This window comes from Elephas maximus, chromosome 17 (assembly GCF_024166365.1).
Source record: "Elephas maximus indicus isolate mEleMax1 chromosome 17, mEleMax1 primary haplotype, whole genome shotgun sequence".
NCBI lineage: Eukaryota > Metazoa > Chordata > Mammalia > Proboscidea > Elephantidae > Elephas > Elephas maximus.
The window spans coordinates 21,805,718-21,827,971 of record NC_064835.1 but is presented as its reverse complement, the minus strand read 5'-3'; the positions used below and the strand labels follow the sequence as shown (position 1 = coordinate 21,827,971).

At 39.5% G+C, this 22,254-nt stretch overlaps 2 protein-coding genes across 8 annotated transcripts in view; one reads left to right on the top strand and one right to left on the bottom strand.

The window, feature by feature from the left end:
* Positions 1–9,508, bottom strand: part of LOC126060634 (von Willebrand factor A domain-containing protein 5A-like) — a 38,760-nt gene extending 29,252 nt beyond the window's left edge. The window contains exons 1-12 of one of the 7 annotated variants that reach the window (XM_049856867.1): positions 9,462–9,496; positions 8,744–8,938; positions 8,438–8,482; positions 6,425–6,482; positions 6,097–6,299; positions 5,565–5,787; positions 5,311–5,486; positions 4,923–5,037; positions 2,587–2,756; positions 2,232–2,320; positions 1,882–2,026; positions 1,369–1,448 (exon numbers count right to left, since the gene is read on the bottom strand). In XM_049856867.1, coding sequence (XP_049712824.1) covers positions 1,369–1,448; positions 1,882–2,026; positions 2,232–2,320; positions 2,587–2,756; positions 4,923–5,037; positions 5,311–5,486; positions 5,565–5,787; positions 6,097–6,299; positions 6,425–6,482; positions 8,438–8,482; positions 8,744–8,782 — 1,343 coding nt within the window. In that variant the 5' untranslated portion in view covers positions 8,783–8,938; positions 9,462–9,496. Of the gene's footprint in view, positions 1–1,368; positions 1,449–1,881; positions 2,027–2,231; positions 2,321–2,586; positions 2,757–4,922; positions 5,038–5,310; positions 5,487–5,564; positions 5,788–6,096; positions 6,300–6,424; positions 8,483–8,624 lie in introns of all 7 variants that reach the window. The other 6 variants (XM_049856869.1, XM_049856871.1, XM_049856868.1 and 3 more) reach the window with 6 other exon arrangements.
* A 10,191-nt stretch (positions 9,509–19,699) lies between these two features.
* Positions 19,700–20,632, top strand: LOC126061071 (olfactory receptor 148-like). Its single transcript, XM_049857435.1, is given in 1 exon segment — positions 19,700–20,632. A coding segment is annotated over 1 exon segment (933 nt).
* Positions 20,633–22,254: the final 1,622 nt, after the last annotated feature.

The following is a 22,254-nucleotide window of genomic DNA, read 5'->3' as shown; positions in this document are numbered from 1 at the left end:
ATATTTTTTTAACAGTATACAAAAAAATTACTAACCATAGAACAAAAAATTTAAAAAAATGAGACTACATTAGAAATTAAGAACTACCCATCAAATGATACCATTTTGAGGGTAAAATGGCAAGCCATAGAGTAGAGAAATATACTTCAAACACATTTAATCACAAAGTGCTTATATCCAGGTCACAGAATAAAGTATAAATCAGTAAGAAAAGAATATCTAATAAAAAAATTGAAGGTATGTGACAAAAAGGGACATCAAAAGGGCCAATAAATATGAAAAGGTGCTCAACTTCATTAATCACTGGGAAAGTGCAAATTAGAACCATAATGAAATACCACTGCATATCCACCAGACTGGTGAAATTAAAAAAAGAGCCAAACAATACCAAAAGTTGGATAGGAAATGGGGTAACTGTAATCCTCATACAATGCTGGTGTGAATTAAATTAGGACAGTATCATGGAAAGCCATTTAATATTCCCCAGAAATTCCACAACTGTCAACTATGTCAACCAAAAGAAATGAATGTGTGTGTATATGCAAAAAGTACCCATAAAAGAATGTTCATAGCACTGTTTTTAACTGCCACACCAAACTTTTTTTTTTTTACAAAGTAGAATGTATAAATAAATTATAGAATAATCACTCAGTGGAATACTGTATAGTAATGAAAATTAACTATGGCTACATACAAAATATGTACAAAAATCAACATGCTACTATAGGTCCCTATGAGTTGGAATTGACTCAATGGCAACAGTTTGGTTTTTCTTTTTTTCTGGGCAAAAGAAGCAAGATGTATAGGAAAAAACACACTGTATAACTCACTGAGTTAAAATTCAAAAGCAAGCAAAAATAATCCATAGGACTACAAATCAAGAAAATCATTTCCTTTGGAGAGGAAGAGGTGTATACTGATTGGAAAGGGACATGATGGCAAGCAGTAGATGGGAGGTATGGGTAACATTCTATTTCTTGGCCTGTGCAGGGGTCAGACATGTTCACTCTGTGATAATTCATTGAGCTGTCTATTTATGATGTGTGTAGTTTTCTGTATGTTTCTACTTTAATTAAAATGTTTGTAGTTTAAAAAAATTAACATCTTGCTATGCAAGTTTTGTTTTCTTTGTGGTTTAGCGAGAACAGGTAACAATGATTTTGTCATGTTGATATTATTTAAAAAAATTGCTTGTCTCTTTTAGTAGGGAGAAAAAATGATATAGAAAAATATTATCAGTTGGGAAAATCTAAAATTCTTGAATCATTCTATCCCCTGCAAGGAATATCAACATTGATATATAGACCATATGTGGCACTAGATCTCTCTGTAGGGTCCAGTCACCCAGCAATATCATTTTCTTCATACCTGTGCCTCTTGCTGTTGCTCTTAACTTCGCTCATTACACTAAATGTGTCACTAACTTCTCCATCTGTGAAGACAAAAAGCTGTAGAAAGAAAGAAGTCTCTGTGAAGTTCATTTTTAAAAAGCAGGAATTCACCCTTGAAAAACCCAACTATTCCATTCCAGAGACTCTGCTACCTCTTGAGACAGGAATCAGATCCCTCATGTTCCACTGTCACCTGTGCTATGTTCTCACATGGTCTGTTCAGAACCTGGGCATTTTCGGCACCTTCAGCTATTAGCTTAATCCAAGTCTTTTTTGTCTCTGCAAGGAAACATCCATTGACCACTGAGTGGAGCCAAAGAAAAGGAATTCCACTAAATACTTTTTGGCTTTTTATCTTTACTGTGTGAAAGAAGACTCTCTGAATTAAATAACCATATTTCAACAATCTTGCAAGGTAGTCTAGGACCAGAGATTCTTGAAAGATCCCATTCTCCCTGTCCCCTTCTGTTACCTCTGTTCCAGTTCTTACCTGCAGAGGGTGGCCAGGGATGGTGGGTGACCCATATATGGCATTGAATGTTGTCAAGATTTCAGTGCCCCCTAGGTCTGCTTTCATAACATTAATTTTCCTCAGTGCCTCTTCCATGGTATGCTGAGTGTACCTCACACTATCTCTGAGAAAAATAAACACACCCAGTTACATGTCAGCTACTTGACATTGTCCAGTGTTGAGTCCTTATAATTGAGATAGCCCCAAAGTGGAATAACTTTATCTAAAATCCCCAATGCCTAAGTCAAGTCTGCAGTCACCCCTTTAACAAGGTAGTCCCTTTCTTTAAATATCCTTTGGGAGTCTCCATGGTCTTTCTGGAAACTCACTGAAAGCATGACTCATAGGAAGATCCAAATCCAAAGACGTTGAAATAACAGCCTACAGGTAAACTCTTCAGCAGCAAAATCAGTGTCTCCTAAAGGTAAGAAAGTAGAAGGAGAGAGATTGAGAAAGGACCCTCTCAGACACACAGCTATGCTGCCAAATCTAACTCTGAGGGATGTGGGTCTTCACCCTCCCTCACTCTTGAGGCCTTTACATTCCAAGCCTCAGAGTGGCCATGTTCCTTGTAGTACAGATGGGGAACAGGATGACAGCTACAGATAGACCCTAACTTAACCCCTGAGATTCATCCTCACTTGAGCATGTGACCCTCAAGAAAGAAAAAAGAAAGTAGTTTACCTTGGCAGCGTCTATGCGCAACTGGGATTTATCCTGTTTACTCATGGGGCACTGCATACTTCCTGAGCGGTCCATGAAGAAGATAAATTCTCCACAGGTAACTGGTGGCTGAGCTTGTGGGATATTGGGATAGAAACTCACCATAGCAGTTGGCTTTTCCATAAAGCAATCTATTCAGAAAGGATAAGGACACTGTAAGGCAAAAATAATTCAAGAATCCTGAAAATCTCAAGAATTAATTGTAGTAAGTTGAATAGGGAGCTGAGAAAGAACTTAAACCTAAAACACTGCATTAGATCCTTAGACCAAATCTGCTTGCAAAAGGTTTGAGGTGAATTATAAACACGTAAAAGAGATAGAAGCAGGAACAGATATGAAAGAGAAGAAAGAGGGTCAAGGCACAAGCCCATTTCCTGGCGGCTAGATAAATGCATAATTTACGTTGTTAAAATATTCCAGCATTTGCCAAAACAATGAAGCAAGTTTACAGGCAAAAACAAACCTTTTCTTCAAATGAATTCAAAGGGATATTTACCACACAGATCTTTGTTTATGTCTTTAGTTACAGTTTTGAAAAAAAGTGATGTTCATGTGGATCATCTTACACTGACAAGAGCTGAGAGTACAGGAAGTGTCATACAACACCCATCTGCTTTGGGAATGAAGCACTCATCGATACTCCCCAAAACAAAAAAAGGGACACACTGCAATGAGTGTTAGACACTAACACTAATGGCATCATTCAAACAATACTGTGGGGAGTCTGACCTATTTGGCAAAGTTGTTCAAGGCCACAGTTGTGCTTTTAATTTGGTGAGCAAGTGAAAGCTGATGTAGGAATTTAAATGTCACTACTGAGATAAAGCAAAAAGAGAATGGTTGGGTTATATCATCCCTAGTTTTACAGTTCAGAAAATATACAAGGAAAAAGAATTACATATGCATATCCTATTTTTATAAAGTGATCCCAGACTTATAGGTTTAACTCTGGATAGCCTTGTGATTCAGTCTGTTCACAGCACCTGGTTCAGTTTAATCTCTTCCTGATGGGATATTCAGACAGCCAAAACGGCTTCCAAATAAAATGAGTGAGGCTCAGCAAATATCTGATAGATACTGGTTCAGAAATAACTTTCACACAACCCAGGTCTCTGGATATGCAATGAAAAGTAGCCTTCTTTTAAAGGAAAAGGTAGAATCCTTTCCGTTTTGATACGCCTGATTTTAGTGGGACCAGCACTGTATTGAGAAGTCAGAAAGAAGGGTTGCTGTGAGGATTCTAAGCTAGTATATCTAAACTGTTCAGAACAATGTCAGGTACATAAGCAAGCATGCTATGGATATTATCTAGTATTATTCTTTAGGCCTTTTGTTGTTTTGTTAGGTGCCATTGAGTCAATTCCAACTCATAGTAACCCTATGTACAACAAAACGAAACACTGCCTGGTGCTGTGCCATGCTCACAATCATTATGCTTGAGCCCATTGTTGCAGCCACTGTGTCAATCCATCTCCTTGAGGGTCTTCCTCTTTTTTTGCTGACCTTCACTTTACTACGCATGATATCCTTCTCCAGGAATAGATCCCTTCTCATAACATGACCAAAATATGGGATGAAGTCTTGCCATCTTTGCTTCTAATGAGCATTCTGGCTGTAATTCTTCCAAGACAGATTTGTTCATTCACCTTATATGTTTTCTGTGATGCATAGGTTATTTGATAGTGGTAATCAGTCTGTATAACTTATTTTTCTTTTATTTAACATCCTTTAGAAGTCTTTGGTCCATATTATTTCACTCTGTCAATGTGTATTATTTTAGTAGCTGCATAATAACTCATCAAGTATACCTAACATAGTGAACTTAGGTAGGTGTAGCAGTTAAGAGCTTGGCTGCTAACCAAAAAGTCGGCAGTTCAAATCCACTTGCTGCTCCTTGGAAATCCTATGGGGCAGTTCTCCTCTGTCCTGTGGGGTTGCTATGAGTTGGAATCAACTCAATGGCAATGGATCTTTTTGGGTTTTAAAGCATGGGGTATTATCAGATTTGAACATCTTATTTGTTCTTATCCGTAAACAAATGTAGGTTGTCCTAAGTCAATGATCTCATGTCAATTATTTACAGATTCACTTAAATCTGTCTACAAGATATAAATTACATGATATTCATTAAACCTAACCATTTCCATTTTTACATGCCCAAGTGTAAGCTAGTTCAATATTTCACATCAATATGCTTAATACGCTGTTGAATAAAAGAAAAGTGAGGGTAATTTGAGACTAATCCCAAGAGGGGAATTACCCCTTGGGAGGTGACTACAAAGGGAGAAAGAAAATACCTGGACTTGTTTCTGGTTTCCCCAGTTCCACAGCTACACTTGGGGTGTGCACCTCACTGTAGTAAATCAGGAGCTGCATGTCTCGATCAAACTTGTGCCCATCATCCAGGGAAATCTGAGGAGGGGCAGGCAAAGAAGACACGTTAGAACTCTCATTGCTTGCTGCCTGAGGTGGATGTCAGAGCCCAGGGCTACTGACTTCTTCTGCAAGTGAGTGCAGCCAGGAGCAGAGGTTCAAATAAAGAGATGGCTCTGGACATGAAACGGGGATAAGGACTGAGCACAGCATGACTCCCTCTGGATGCACAGGGAAAACTAAAGAACAATATGGAAGGGATGGTTAGGACCCAGTAGGGGCACTGGCAACAATAGTGCTCTTATTAATTACCTGAGCAGTAGTTTTATCATTTCCAAGATATTTAAGAGGAGTCAAACGACAATTGGACCGGACCTTCTTGATGCCGTGCTGGGAACTGATAGTGGCAGTCATGCTGAGCGTGTAGGGCAGGTTATCCAAAGCAACTACAGGAGCCTTAATTTGAAGGCATGTGTTCACAGGCCATCCTACAAAAAGTTACCTTAGTTCTATTTTCCAGCTATAAGCGACCCACCACTAGTATTCAGAGGGGTGGGGGCACTTACGGGACAGATGGTATCGTGGATTCAGGATAGCTGGGAACACAAAGCGCAGGGCCCCATCTGGTTCCAGAGGCAGCTCTTGCACATACTTCAGAGTGAGTGCCACCTTTGACCCAGGATAGAGGTTGCCCACATTGCAACAGAAGACATCCCTGGAGCTCACGTCCTCTTCCAGTAGGAAGGCCTGGTGGCCCTGAGAGATGGCATTCTCATAGGAGGCATGGGCCTAAGGAGAACAGGGTGAGGGGTGAGAAGGAAAGGGGACATCAAAGTTGATAGCCAGTGAAAAGAAGGGTGTGCAGAAAAGACTGGTGGGGTGGGATTAGGACTGGTCTTGTCAAATTTATAGCTAAACTCTGCCTCTGATTGATTTCTCTTTTCAAATGATTTTTTAAAAAAATAGCAGCAAGAGGAAAATAAAAGAAATAGCTTTCCACATCAGCATATCAGCATTTCCCATGGTTTCATTTGACGAAAATCCCAAAGGGCACGTGTTAAAGAAATAAGAAGAGAATAAGGTACTCATCCCTAGTACCTTCATCTTGTCCTGTAATTCTGCCACAATTATCTTCTCATCCACCAAGGCCTCAAAGCTATAGACAGCTGAGTCTTCATTCATGGGAAACACAAAGAAGGCCTCCACAGGAACTCTCTCCTTATTCTCATAGTTTAAGGTTGCAGACACATCAGCCACAAACTCTTGTATGGACAAGGTCACAGAGATGCTCTTTAGTGGCACTGGGGACAGACCAGAGTTTAAGAGTTCAACAAACATTGATGGAACGCTTGTCTCCTGCAAGCCATGCACTGTGCCAGGTGCCCAGAATAAACTGGCCCATAAGAGAACTCAGAAACAGGCTTACTTGGCTCCTCTCGACGCGTGAGTAGGCCACAAGGGGGCACCATGGTGACACAGGGTTTCTATGGAAAAGATGCGTCAAGAACACCGTGACATTTTGGGAGGTATCTGTTTAAACACAGGTACCAACTTTGCTTCTCTCTGGCAGAAGAATACATTCAGGAGGTTAATACTGGAGCTTGGTGGATAAGAAAGCCTGGGACAAAGACTCTGATAGTAATGTTCCTTCTAAACACCAGCCCAAGTGGGGAAGCTGTGAGGTTCACTACTGCCACTGGTTGCCTTCCAATGGATTCTGACTCATGGCAATGCCATGTGTGCAGAGTAGAACTATACTCCATTGGGTTTTCCATGGCTGATTTTTCAGAATTAGATCATCAGGGCTTTCTTCCAAGGCATCCCAAAGGAGACTCAAACCTCCAACCTTTTGGAGGTTCACTAAGTAGCCACTATACAGGAAATCTCTGAAGCACCCTGAGGCTGGTTCAACACTCGCTCCAATTTTTCAAAGGCATATTTAATACGTCGCTCCTTTGGTATATTGAATAGGTACAATTAACCTCTCTGAACATCCATATTCTTTTCCAAAATGAGAACCATAATACCTATGTGAACTCCCTAGTATAGTGCTTGGTCCATATCAAAAAAAAAAAAAAAAAAAAAACCTGTTGCCATTAGGTTGATTCCAGCTCATAGAGATCCTACAGGACAGAGTAGAACTGTCCCCTAGGGCTTCAAAGGACCCACTGGTGGATTCCAACCACTGACCTTTTGGTTAGTAGCTAAGCTCTTAACCACTGGCGTTTGATCAATGACAACAGACATTAGTATGGTTACCATGATATTTGTTATTATTGTTAAATAAACTTCTGCTGCTCATCACTTTGCATCATGCTGCTCAAAGACCTTTGCATGAGAAGCTCCATGACTCCAAATGGACCCCTGCATCTTCCTATCATTTACTTGTGGCTTTTCATTGAGGGCTCATCACTGAACCTATTGTTTGTTTTCTCTGTGTAAAATATTCTAATGTGTATAAATGCCATGTATACAACATGTTCTCTATTTTAAAGCAGACCATCCTAAACATATCTTCCAAATTTTATTATAATCTAGACAACCATTTCATGTGATATGGTAACAGAGAGATACATTTTAGGGATCTAGATCAGGATCTGCATTATGGTTCTTTTATCCAGTGAGTCAACAGGTGGGTTTGATCCTAGTCACCAGCTCTAACACCATGGGAAGCTGGTCTCAGACATTCTGAACTGGATCTTTCCTGAGCTTCCCTCTCCCTGTTCTGTCAACAGATGGCCTGAGCTGCAATCACTGGCACCAACAAGGGGGCTTTCCACTGGAAACGCACTGTAAGGAGCTAAAATAGAAAGAAAAAAGAAACCAATTGTTTGTCCAGCTGCCCCGGGGCAGATGAATCATGAGAACCCCAACCTTCACTTAGGAATCTACTGGCCAGAAAACACAAGGGCTCTTGAGAAACCAACTTTTCTGCCCAGAACAACACCACCCCTCCCTCGAGGATTCTGAAGCATTTGGCTGGACTATTTCTAGGATCTCCATGCTTACCTCAACTACCATTTAAAACATTGCACCCACCCCCATCCGGAGCAATGTCCACATTGATCATCCATCTGATATCAAGGGTGTCTTATATACCTGACCTGCCCCCACAAACCAGTGCCGCTAAATCAGGCTTTTCATTCCATCCCAGTTTTTATCTTGAACTGGATAGGAATTGAGCGTGGCAAAATGGTTCACAGTTTGACAGAAACTCAGAGGGCCATAGTGTGAGTGGGGAGAGGAGAAGGTGCTTAGGAACAGGGCTTCTCTATTTACTCTGACTGGGGTGAGTTCTCAGGGAACAGGCTGGGATGAGGGAGGGAGGATTTCCTAACAACACCAGGAGAGAGTTTAAAACAGGAGATCCGCAAAGGGGGTAAAACAGCTGAAGGAATTGTGTCAGGTAACCAAGGCTCTTAGGATACAGAATACTTACCAAGGAGGACTGGCAGAGGAGTTTAGAGAAACAGAGGGGTGGCTCCTACAAAGAAACAACTGTCTTAGTTCCTTATTCTAGTTTAAGGCAAAACCTCATTGAAGGAAATTTGCTATTCCGCAGCGCCTTCCCTCTCCCCACCCCCCTTTCCCAGTATAAACAATGCCGGTTCAGGGTTACTCCTGACCTTCAGGATGGCACTTCAGAAATGCGCCTAGCAACAGGTCTGCAAAGACTGGCCACAACAACTGACTAAGGTCAGAGTCAGGAATCTGAGCCAGCTAGGGGGAAGAGGAGGTGTCTCACTGTGCCAGACAGCTGCGTCATAGATGGACCCTCAGGCATCCAGGAGTCCGGCACTGCACTGCGTCACTCAGCTGCAAGGGCTGGGAGAGAGTTGCTAGCGCAGCAGTGGCGCAGCGGGCCGCTCCATCCAGCCTGTTGCAAGGGTGGAGTGGGGAACCCAGGATCCAGCCAAGGACTCGAGGGGGCGAAAGGGGACTTCCGATAGAAACAAAATAAAACGCGATTTAGTGTTGAAATTTTCAGTCTTCAAGTATTCCCAGCGGGACAGAGTTGGTCTCCTGTATTTTTGTATAGAAGAGTTTAGGGGATGCAGTCTGGGGGTGAGTGAAGGGAGTGGGGGCGGGTGGGATGCTTGAAGCTGCGTTTCCACCACATAAAACTACATGAAATTAAAATGTCAACTCTCCATATCAAAGGAAGAAAAACAAAAACGAACAAACAAAAAAAGTGAAGGAAAGGAGGAAAAGGAGCCTTGAGTTTATTATGAGAAGGCTAAATCTCCCCCTCAGCCCCTACGAGATTTCCCTAAACTGTCACATCTGCAGAAACTCCTCGGGGAATACAGATTAGGACTAAATTCCCCATCTCTTGGATTTGCAGTTAAAACAAGCCCCAACAAATATGAAGCCAGAGAGCAAGGGAGTTGGAATGGGCATGTCTTAGTCCTCAAAGACAGTGGGTAGGGTCCAGCCACAGAGCGGGTGACCAGGTTACCTACCTTCTTCAGCCGTAGAGATCGCTCTGAGTCATCCACCGCAGGGAGAAATCTACTGCGCGCAAAATTTCCAGGAAGACACGCCCCTTACTAGGGACCGGTTATAAAGAAGCGACTACCCGGCCAAGGGATCGACATAAAATTCTTTAACAAATGCTCAGACTTTGTTCTGTTTGTCAATGGAAAATCCTTAAACCCTGGAACGTTTGCTTTTTTCTTTACCTTGTCTTTGCTAAGAATGGGCAAAGAGAAAGAATTTTTTTCCCCAAGTGAAAATGCAGTAACAGTAACATCAACAATGCCATCAAAAGCTATATATTTCTATAATTGGCTTAATAGCCAAGGGCTTCCTGTGTGCCAGGCAGTGTTAATAAGAACTTTATAGGCATTGTATCATTGAACTCTCATCTCTAATTTGAGTCATTTGTCCCAAGGTTTTGCCCTCTCCACAGCATGAGGGGAAGGAAAGGAACCACCAGCAATGCACACACTTGTACTTTAATGAGAGAAACTCAAGTCACTGTGGGCAGTGTTCTTTCACTTGTCACTTATGGGTATTTCATCAGGATCACAAAATCAAATTTATGGGGTAACAGTGAAAGTAACTGAGAATATCTGTGTTCATTTTCCTGGTTAAAAGACAGTAGTAATGACAGAGTTTCCTATGTGGCCCCTATTTCAAAATCTACCCATTAAATCTGAGGCTTAGAGAGAGTAATGTCGCTGTTGAAAGTCTGTGTAAGGTAAAGAATATATGATGTGTTATCAAAGCCTCAGGCATCATTTTGGTCTCTCTGATATATTTCTTGTGACACATTTACTCTGAGTTTGTTCTTATCTATAAAATGGGGCTAACAACTTACATACCTTCCAGGGTTTTTGTAAGGATCCAAAGGATCTTAATGAAGGTTATATATATATATATAACCAAACCAAACTGTTACCATCAAATCAGTTCCAACTCATAATGACCCTATAGGACAGGGTAGAACTGCCCCATAGGGTTTCCAAGCAGAACCTGGTAGATTTGAACTGCCGACATTTTGGTTAGCAGCCATAGCTTTAACCACTATGCCACCAGGGTTTTATATATATATATATATATATATATATATATATAGTATTGTGCATCTGTCTCACTCATTTCTCTCTTTCTTTCTATATGTATGTATGCATGTATTTACAGAAAGAGAGAAGCATAATACAATAACAAGTTATATTTTACCTGGATTAGGTCCTAGGACCATGTCCTTTAAGTGTACCAAACTTTGTGCAAGGGAATGATCCTTTTCTCTGGACAAAAATCACATCTGCTACTGTTTATCCTATCTGTCAGTCTGTTGTACCATGGTGCCTTGTGTATTGCTATGATGCTGGAACCTGTGCCACCAGTATTTCAAAGACTAGCAGGGTCACCCATGATGGACAGGTTTTAATGGAGCTTCCAGACTAAGATAGAGTAGGAAGAATGGCCCGAAGACCTACTTCCAAAAATTAGCCAAGGAAAACCTTATGGATCACCACAGAACGTACTCCAATATAGTGCTGGAAAATGACTCCCTAGATTGGAAGGCACTCAAAATACACAGTGACCAAAACAATGGACTCGAGCATACTAACAATTATGAAGATGGAGCAGGACCGGGCAATGTTTTGTTCTGTTGTATAATGGGTTTCCATAAGCTGGAGTCAACTTGACAGACAACTGTCAATGACATTATTTCTCCTGATTGTACCATTCTATTAACTCAAGAATCTGGGCAATGGCAGCAAGAAGCTGGAAAAGTGGGCCAAGTTCATCATCTGATCCAGGCTGGGCTGAGGAACTTAGAAGTCTGCCACAGATCAGACATGGCAGCGTGGTTGGAAGCAATGGAATCAGGAAACACACATGTGATACTGGTTATTGGAAGAATGACTATGTGAAAAGTCCCTGAGCCTGATACTACATACAGAATTAAACAGATCTTTATAGCTGTTGGAAACCCTGGTGGTGTAGTGGTTAAGTGCTACTGCTGCTAACCAAGAGGTCAGCAGTTCGAATCCACCAGGTGCTCCTTGGAAACTCTGTGGGGCAGTTCTACTCTTACCTATAGGGTCACTATGAGTTGGAATTGACTCGACAGTAGCAGCTTTGGTTTTTGGTTTATAGCTATTAAAAATATGAATATAATTTGCTTATGTGGTTATTTATATTTTGTTTAAGCACAATGAATAATTTCACTTTCATAGAAAATATTTAATGAACTCGATCAAGCTTTTAAAAGAGAAACACAATTCATGTTTTCATTCACAAATATTTATTGAGCTTCTACTACATGCAAGGCATTGTTCTAGACATCAGGTTATGACAACAAACAAGACAGACAAAAATCCTGACCCACATGGATCTTACATTCTAAAGGGATGAAATAGTCAATAAACAAATAAGCAAGAAACTATTTGGTAGTGAATGTGCTTAAGGAAACAAATTATGTTGTATAATAAAGAGTGAATGAGGCTCTTTTGATTAGTTGTCTCCTGTCTGTCCTTGTGACTTAGTTTTGCTAGGTGTCCCTTCAATATCCATTCTCACTTTCTTTTTCATAGTAATACAACCTCACATTTATCCAGGCCTCCTTAGAAGCAAGAATGCTAAGACTTCATCATGCTTACTTTGGACACATTATCAGGAAAGACCAATCGTTAGAAAAGGACATCATGTTTGGTAAAGTAGAAGGTCAGTGAAAACCTCATTGAGATGGACTGAAACAAGAGCCACAACAATGGACTCGAACATACCAATGATCGTGAAAATGGCACAAGAGCAGGCAACATTTCAGTTTGTTAACAGACCTGACTCAACAGCAACTAATAATGACGACATAACCATTCAGGGTAAAGACATTCCCCATACTTCCCCAAAGTTAGATGTGGATTTATAATTAAGTTCTAGCCAATAGGATACAAGAAATGATGTGTGCACACCATGATCATATCCTTTCAAAGAAGGGGTATAGTCTCCTTCTCTTTCTCCTGTTGCTGCTCACTGGTGGGAATGCAGATATATTTTGAGTCATCTTGGACCATGAGGACTAGGTAATAACACATATGAATGGAAAAACAACCAAACAGAAACATTGGAAGTCCCTGATTCATTCACAGAGCAGAACAGCTTTATCAGCTTAGAGTTTTACAGGAAAGAGTCATGAACTTCTCTATAGTTTATAAGTTATTTAGACTCTGTGCCCCAAACCACTATTCTAATTAATAGACTTGATTATGATCAATGAAAAGAGTAAACATTTGAATATGAAAATCATATTTGCATAAAATGGAAAGAGAGCTCTATGCTTAAGGGAAAAATATCAATCATTGCAGCCCTCACCAATAGAACACGCGTCCTAAATTGTGCTGGTATAAGTTGATCATAGCTTGCTGCATATTTTTATCCAGTTTTTCTGAGAGTCATTCCCATATCTGAATCAATAGCTGTTTGTGCAACCATGTAGAGTGCTCAGCACTGGTACAGGCTTTCAATAAGTTGTTTTGCTCGTCCTTTCATTTGCTGTTGCTCTCTTTCTTCTGTTAGCATTGAATTTCTTTTCAAACTCCCACTCTATTTGTTCTCTTCTCTGATGTTTTATTAACAATTCATTTAAGACTTATTATTGTTCTTATCAAGGAGCCCTGACGGCTCAGTGGTTAAAGTGTTCATCTGCTAACTGAAAGGTTGTAGGTTCGAACCCAGCAGCTGCTCCACAGGCAGAAGATGTGGTAGTCTGCTTCCATAAAGATTACATTCTTGGGAAACTGTCCTATAGGGTCGCTGTGAGTTGGAATCAATTCAACAGCAACAGGTTTATCATAATGTGTTTAAGCCATTTATGTGAGAATAAATGGTATGTTGTGAGAATTACACAGAATAAGGTTTTTTAAGGCATCTGTCACATGTAGGTTTGTCTGGCCTAATTCTGAGAATCCAGAAAACCATGTGCGACTTGGACATGTTATCAGGAGGTATCAGTCCCTGGAGAAAGACGTCATGCTTAGTAAAGCGAGGGTCATCGAAAAAGAGGAAGTCCCTCGACAAGGTGGATTGACACAGCAGCTGCAACGATGGGCTCAAGCATAATGAGTGTGGGATGGCGCAGGAGTGGGCAGTGTTTCGTTCTGTTGTACATAGGGTCACTATGAGTCAGAACAAACTCAATGGCACCTAACAGCAACATAGAACAGTCTATTATAAAAGGAGTCCGGGTGGCACAAATTGTTATGCACTCAGCTGCTAACTGGAAGGTTGGTGGTTTGAACACACTCATTGTCTCCACAGGAGAAATGCCTGGCAATCTGCTCCTGTAAAGATTACAGCCAAGAAAACCCCATGGGCAGCTATATTCTGTCACATGGGGTCTCTATGAATTGGACTGACTCAGTGGAACCCAATAACAAAGCAATTATTATAATGGATTGAAATTTCTTACATTTTTTCTAAATCTAGAAATGTTAATTATTTTTGGTAATCATTATCAGTTTCTCTGTAATTATAAGCAGTAAAAACAAACAAAACTAAACCAACCAACCATACATTCAACCAAACAAACCAAAAAAACTCATCTTAAAATTGGAAAAGGAAGAAAGGAAAAGAAAGAGGGAACGATCACACCAATTAAATTAAGGAGATTAGGAATATAAATTCCACCCAACCTCAAGAAATAAGAAAAATCAAAGAAGCACATAGTATATGCCATGAAGTTCATAAGCATTATCTCATTTAGTCCTCACACACAACCACCCTATGAGACAGTACCATTAATACTCCACTTTACAAATTAAAGCTCAGAAAGGATCATCAATCTGCTCGAGTACATAAACCTAATGAAAAATATACTTGTTCTTCACATCCAGAATCTTCTGGCTCCAAGGTAGGTACTCTTTATTATGCTGTAATTTCTTCCACAACCATACAGTTAAGAGAATAGGGGATATTTGAAAAAATGAAAGATTAGCAGACCAAGTCCCTGAGGCCTTTAGAGAACAAAAGGAGAGAGAGAATGTTTGCCCAAAACAGAAATGTGGGGTGGCCAGGAAGGAGTCACAAACTCTTTAATTCACAATTCTTTAAAGATTAACTTGACTGTTATGTTCTATTTCTAACCCTTAAATTCCTTCAACATCTGACACTTAATTGGTCCCTATGCTCAGAGGGCTCCTGCTCTTTGAGTCTCAGGATACTTCATGGGTGGGGCTCCAGAGGGACTATGACCAAACCCATCCATTTAAATGGAAATATTTTCACTTCTTCTAACTCTGAGGAAATCACCCCAGGTGACAGGGCTGCCATCAGCTGTGTAGCATCCTCTTTCTATGCGATTCTGGATGAGAAAGAAAATCATTTGGGGTCCTTGGTTAGAGAACCTAAACCTAATCCCATGGCAACTAAGGAAGAGAGATGTTTAGTGTGGAGAGTCCCACAGCTCTGAAAAAGAAACTGAAAAAAGAAAAAAAAAAAGAGGAGTGAAAACTCAACATATATTTTCTTTACCTAAGTCATTAAAACCCTTTGACCACCTAAGTGCTCACAGTTTATTCCCATCTTTCTTAATTTTTACTTTTTACCCTCACTTTAGAGACCTGAGGAGCAAGGACTGTTGGAAAACATCACAATTAAGGGCTTCCTTCTTATGTATGTAATGACCAGAGTTTTTTCCTGAATTCAATCTATAAAGCAGCATGCAGGAATTTGTTCATTGATTTATTTTTGGTTTATTTATCTTTAGTTTAGCATCTATTATGTACCAAGCACCACACAATTGCTTAGGATTCTAAAGTTATTTGGATATATTCTCTGATGTGAAGAAAATAATAATCTCTGTAAGGAAAAGATATATAAAAGACACTCTATTGGTTCTCTTCCTGTTTCTCCAAAGAATACCTATATTGCTTCTTAAATGGCTCCCTTTCTTGTGCCTAAAATGTAGTATTTCTCAAGGTTTGGCCTTGAGTCCTATTTTGGCCTCGCTTTATCTACTCTCTTCTAGGGATCTCTTTTGGGCTTAATACATCAACTATTATCTCCATACAGGTAACTTCCCAAATTCTTTACACAGGATCTCTATAGCAACTGTCATAATAATGCAACATTATGTAGCATCTTATTAGATAACAAAATCTCTCATGAACATTATCATATTTAACATTCACAGTGATTTTGTGAAGTAAATGTTATCTTAGTTAATTAACCACAAACATGCATTGGGTACCCACTGTATACCAAGCGTAATGATAAGAACATCTCACACTTTGAAGGAGTGTAATTATTGTGATGGACACCAAAATACAGGTTTGTGGAACACAAATGAAGAACATATAACTAAAGACACTCTTCAGCGATTTGCCAGGACTTTTCTTCATGTACTCTTGTCCTGTTTTAGTTATTAACAATGTCCATGATCACTCTCAAAAGTGTCCTAGCTGGAATGATAAATTTTGCATGATTAGGATGGAGGCTGCTGATGCAGGGAATGTGTTCTGTTTCTGCACAGATAAGCTGCTGAGATTCAGAAGGTACTTGCTCAGAATCACATTTTCAAAAATTAGAACTTGACTTTGGGTCTTTAGACTGCTAATCCAAGTTGTTTCTCGTATGCTGTGATTGGCTTTTTCCTAGGCAAATGTTTGAAATTGAGTTGAATCTTTTAGGAAAGTTGTATCTATTCCTATTCTGGGGGCAACACTAAATTGCTACTTTAATTCCCCTTCTCAGCTCCAGGTACTTTTTTGATGCCTACAAACCTGTCTGGTTTTAGCTCTGGAATGGTGAGGAGCTTGGATGTTTAAGACTGTATTTATATGCATACATACATACATATATATTGAGGTTACAAGAACAAAAATTAAAAAGAAAAAAAATCCTAACCAAAAAATTGCTATCTGAAATGATATTATTTTTATGAGATAATTCTCACAGTTTCTATTTGCAGTTTTAATCTTGAAGAAAATAATATTTATACTCCTTTGCGATGAACAGAAATGTGACAAGTTTCACCTAGTTTAACACTGATGTCATGTATTAGCACAATTCATATCTTCCTGTGTTTTGAAAAGGTGGGAAGGGTGTATGCATGGTGGGGGAATGGGGCAGGCACTTATGCCATGGCTACCAATATTCTCCGCTATGTGATTTAGTTTTGTACTTCAGTATAATTGAGGGGAAACCTGCATAGGTATCCAGGGGTGGGTCCCAGACACTTCCCCCAAATTGTGAATTATTTAGGATTCCCTGGTGGCGTAGCAGTTAAGTGCTACAGCTGCTAACCAAGAGGTCGGCAGTTTGAATCTGCCAGGAGCTCCTTGGAAACTCTATGGGGCAGATCTACTCTGTTCTATAGGGTCTCTATGAGTCGGAATAGACTCGAAGGCAGTGGGTTTGGTTTTGGTTTTTTTATGTCCATGCCAATATTGTCAATATATTGCAAGAGTGTCTTTACTCTTGCCTAAATTACAGGAGTAAATAGCAGTTAATAAGCACGTTCTATATATCAGGCACCACGTTAGTTTCTACATACTGCCTCATCCCCTGTAATCCATCAAATGACTCAGAGGGCAATGCCATCTCTATTTTATAGATAAGTTAACTGAAGCACAGCAAGGCAAAGTGACTCAGCCAGTCACAAAATTAGTAAGTAAAAGAGCCTGGGTTCAAAACTGAATCTGTCCAGCTCAAAAATCTTGCCTTTTCTTATCACCATTTACTCATTACCTTATTCCCTTCTTCAGACAGCAATAAAATTCTGTCTTTTCCAGATTTGCATTGCAGCAATATCTTCCCATCATTTGATTTTGGTTTTCAACATCTTACTTTTGTTTTTCCATGAATTTACATTTTCATTGTTTGAAACTTTCATAGCTTACATTAATATTTTCTATTTATTTACATTTTTGTAGTTTCAAAGTCACATATTAAATTCTACTTTTTTCTCTGCATTATAATTAAAAGTCTTCACCTGGAAATATGTCAAAACACCTTCTCAGCAATCATTCTTTTAGTCCTCTCTGATCATTGAACCTAGATCAGAAATGCATGGGATACTTGCATTAAAACACCACTCATCCAGTGTACAGGGGCTGCCCAGTGACCATAAACTCTTTCACCAATAACTTCAGCAGTGGTATAAACTGGCTCCAAAGACTTCAGGTTTAGATGGTCCCCACTAAAAGCAGAAAAAGGTAATTTGAAAAAAAGTAAAAAAAAAAAATAATAATAATTGGCTTTACTCCAGGAAGAAACCCTAGAGGACTCAAAGACTTAAAAGACCCAATAAACAGAATTTTCATAGACTTAGTACTGCAAAAACAATAATTGCAAAGGAAATGAGCTGTGTTAAGGTAGTGTGATAACTCTCTTTAGGTCTAATTTCATGTGAACTAAGACGCACTATCTAAATCTAGTACCTCTGGTTGTGTAAACAAGTTTTGCCTTATGTCAAGTGTTTTGCCACTAATTCCTTTTCTCTCCTTTTTGACACAGAACTTTCCACTAATCATGACTTTCTCATTACCCTTCTTCTCAGGGAAAGCCAGTCTTTTTTGCTAATCCTCTAACCCCAGCTCCCATTTACTTTTTTCCCCAGCAAGAGGCAATTAGCAGTATGAATAATTATGGAGATATCCAAGGCTCATCCTACCTTGCCTCAGTCAGGAATTAGGTATTCTACATTTCAATGAATATCTAAATTTTGCTCACTAGCATGCAATCTGGAGCCAAAAGCAGGCTTACTATAATCATTGCTTTCCAGGGTTAATCAAACAGCTTAAAACAGTCTAAGGACAAAAGGAATAATTTCCGGGCATTCAAAAATTCCATTCTATTAAGCCTATTTATGAGTGTTACCATTTCCAAAATCCCATATATATAGTGGTGAACAATAGCCATGTTTTCTTCATGGAATTTACAGACTAAGTCTATTTATAAGTTAATTCATTCAACAAATATTTAAATGCCAACAGTCACAGGTACTGGAATAAGTGCTGCAGATTCAGTGACAAATTACACAGTCTTTGGTCTCAGGGACCTTAAAGGCTAATGGAACCTGAAATCAAATCCACCAGAATTTTCTGTGTGTATCTGGATAGAATTAGCCTACCTTACCACCTCCATGCTTTTTTCATAGATGAAATTTTCAATCAGTAACACAGTGAATTATAAAAGAGGATTTGAAAAATTCACCAGGAATTGCAATTAGTAGGCAGAGCAATTATAAGTAGATGATTTTCATATACTTTGAATCTCAAAAAAAAAAAAAACGCATAAAAATAAAAACTTAAAGTGAAAACATCATCTTTTATAGATGGAAAATTCACTACATCGCTTAAACTAGAGCTGATCACAGCACGCCCCTGTGGCAGATTCACAGTCTTAGAATATTCAGTGACCTATTTTTTTCCCTTTAAAATAAAACAAAAGCAGACACAAAACACAAAGGCAAAGTGGCAGGATATACATATTTTTGTTTTAAATTTCAGAGGTTAGCAAGAATGAAATATCTTATCTCTGCATCTTTATATATGAAGGTGACTTCACTAAAACCTACAATCTACATACTACTACTTAACTGCAGACCTTTAATAATTAAAACCCCACAATAGTAATTGAATTTGACATTGTTAGTTTCTCTTCAGTCAAACGAACATCATCAAATAAGAAATACTCCATCTAAGAATATATCCACTTCAAATAATATCAGCACAACAGCATAAGTCCTCATGCTCATCACACTATCTGGTCAACCATTTTTTCCATCAGAGGTGTGGGTACCCAAAATGCCCTTTGATGAATCTTTAGAGTATCTGACCCCATCCTTGAGTAACTGTAGGAATGCTCTGAAAAGGAAGTAGAAGAATCAGGCTGTTTCATGTTAGTCTGTTTTAGGCTATTCTTTGTTGTCATTAATTAAATCTTATGCTCTCGTTTATTATCAATATCTTGTTCTCTTAGTCCATCTAGTATTTTTTCATGTGGTAATGTTTTATCTTGTTTTGTATCTAGTAAAGTTTCCTGAAGGAATATGATATCTCAAGGTATGAAGATTAGCTTTACTAGCCCTTAAGTGTCTTTGGCAGAATGTCTAATTCTTAATTTCAGAATCATCTTTATGTTTAAAAAAGACTGGTAAGAATGAATGTATTGGTGTTGTGTCCATCACAATCCACACTCATGTTTTCACATTGGTTGTCTCTACCCAGACCATTCTCCAAAGGACATGAGAAATCACCCAGAGCTGAGTGAGTTCATTCTGCTGGGAATACCTCAGACCAAGGGACTGGAGGCTGTGCTCTTTGTCATCTTCTTGTTCATCTACCTCTTCACCTTGCTTGGCAATTTACTCATCCTGATGGCCATTGTTTCTTCCTCTACCCTTCACACCCCCATGTATTTCTTCTTGGGATTCCTATCTATTTTTGACATATTTTTCCCTTCTGTAACTTGTCCCAAGATGCTTTTCTATCTCTCTGGTCAGAGCCAAGCCATCTCTTATAAGGGGTATGCTGCACAGCTCTTCTTTTATCACTTCCTGGGTTGTATGGAAGGCTGCCTCTACTCTGTGATGGCATACGATCGCTTTGTGGACATCTGTCACCCACTGAGGTATATGCTTATCATGAAACCTAGGTTCTGTGTGGGTTTGGCCATGGGGGCCTGGTTGGTGGGTTGTTTTGATGCCACCATACTGACCTTCTTCACTTTTCATTTAACCTACTGTGGTGCCAATCAGGTGGACTACTTCTTCTGTGACATTCCTGCTGTCTTACCCCTGGCTTGTGTTGATAGCTCCCTGGCCCAGAGGGTGGGTTTCACTAATGTTGGCCTTCTGGCTCTAATGCTTTTCCTCACTATTTGTGTCTCCTACACTCGCATTGGCATTGCCATCCTGAGGATCTGTTTAGCGGAAGGGAGGTAGAAAGCTTTCTCCACCTGCAGTGCCCACCCCACTGCAATACTCTGTGCCTATGGACCTGTAATCATCATCTATCTGCAGCCCACACCCAAACCCTTGCTTGGTGCTATGGTGCAAATATTAAACAATCTTGTGTCACCCATGCTGAACTCATTTATCTATTCCTTAAGGAACAAGGAAGTGAAAAGGTCCCTGAAAAGGGTGTTTCATAATGTAGCATTTACTGTCCTGGAATAAATTAAGGGTTTAGCAATGGATTTCAGAAGCATATTGTCTCTCCAGATTTTAAAAAAAAAAAAAAAAGTCACCTAGTCAATTTCGACTCATAGTGACCTTATAGGACAGAGTAGAACTGCCCCATAGGGTTTCCAAGCAGTGGCTGGTAGATTCAAACTGCCGATTTTTTTGTTAGCTGCCTGAGCTTTTAACCAATGTGCCACTAGGGATCATCTTTCTATTTTTTCCCCTTTAAATAAATAAGTGAAAAATGGAGATGCTTTCTCTGAAAGTATTATACTCTGTTTGCCTAGTAAGATTTTGTTTGTGTGTCTCAGTAACCCTTGTTACCCCAGAAAGAGCTCTGTATCTAACATTATTCTCAGTGTGTTTCTTACTCCTGAGTAAGGAATCCAAGGGTCATAGGAAGCAGCGAGAGACAGATTTCTTTTCCCTGTAATCAGCATCTAATTTTGACTGATTGGAGATAGTAGGGATCCATAGCAGTCCAAGAAGTACCCTTCAATAGTTCCTCACTGTGCCAAATCACCCTTCATTCCATTCTTTAATTTTTTTTTTTTTTTTGCTCCACTAGAAATACAATTGTTCCCTTTTACTGCCTGTAAAAAATTTATTTCCTTTATGTTGCCAAGGATTGTATTAACTAATACTTAAAAAAAAAAAAACCTGTTGCCATTGAGTTGATTCTGACTCGTAGTGACCTCCATAGTTCCCAAGGAACAGCTGGTGGATTTGAACTGTTGACGTTTCGGTTAGCAGCCGAGCTCTTAACCACTGTGCCACCAGAGCTCCTTAACTAATATAATTTACCATTAACCAACACTACCCACAAGGTAGTGTTTCCATTTTGAAGAAGAGAACTTTGAGGATTAGAAACTTTAAATAATGGGCCCAAGGTCACATATTATGCAACAATGCAGGCCTTAAATTCAGCTCCAGCTCACTCCAAAGCTCCTTTTTCTTAATCCCTCTACCACACAGCTGCCTTAAATGTCCCAGGAACCATTACCTCTCTCCAGAGCCTAGCACAGTTCATGATACACAGAAAATATTCAATAAATAACTGGTGAAAAACACAGGTCACGTTCACACAGTTCCTTTGCTATCATCTCCATTATTCTGTTACACTACCCATTGTGTAGATGGTGCACCGCAAAACATTTCCTGCCATATGTAACACATGTGGTTACGATAAAGCCAGACCTGCATCCATAGCCTTTTTACTACTAACTGCCATGGCGTTGTTACTGAACCATGTTGCCAAGATCCCAAATTACTCCTAAGTGTGAAAGGAACAGAAAAGTTTGCCCTTCAAGTGTTGCCTGAAGAGATGTCTAATTATGGGGTTCAGTTAGAAGACTCCCTTTCTTCTTCCACTAAGTTACATTTTCCAACTTGACTCTAACAATGCTGGAGTTGATAACTATTTCTCAGTTTTCTCAGAATCCAAGAAGGGAGAAGGGTTCTTATTTACCAGGGGTCCCACAGATACAATAGTCCTTAGGTTTTTTTATGGCATTTTAGTCATTTGTCATTTATGTATTCCATTTCCCACAGTTTCTATCCTATTTGAAACCATGAAAGCAAAGCAGAAAAGTGAAAATATCAAGTAAAATAAATTG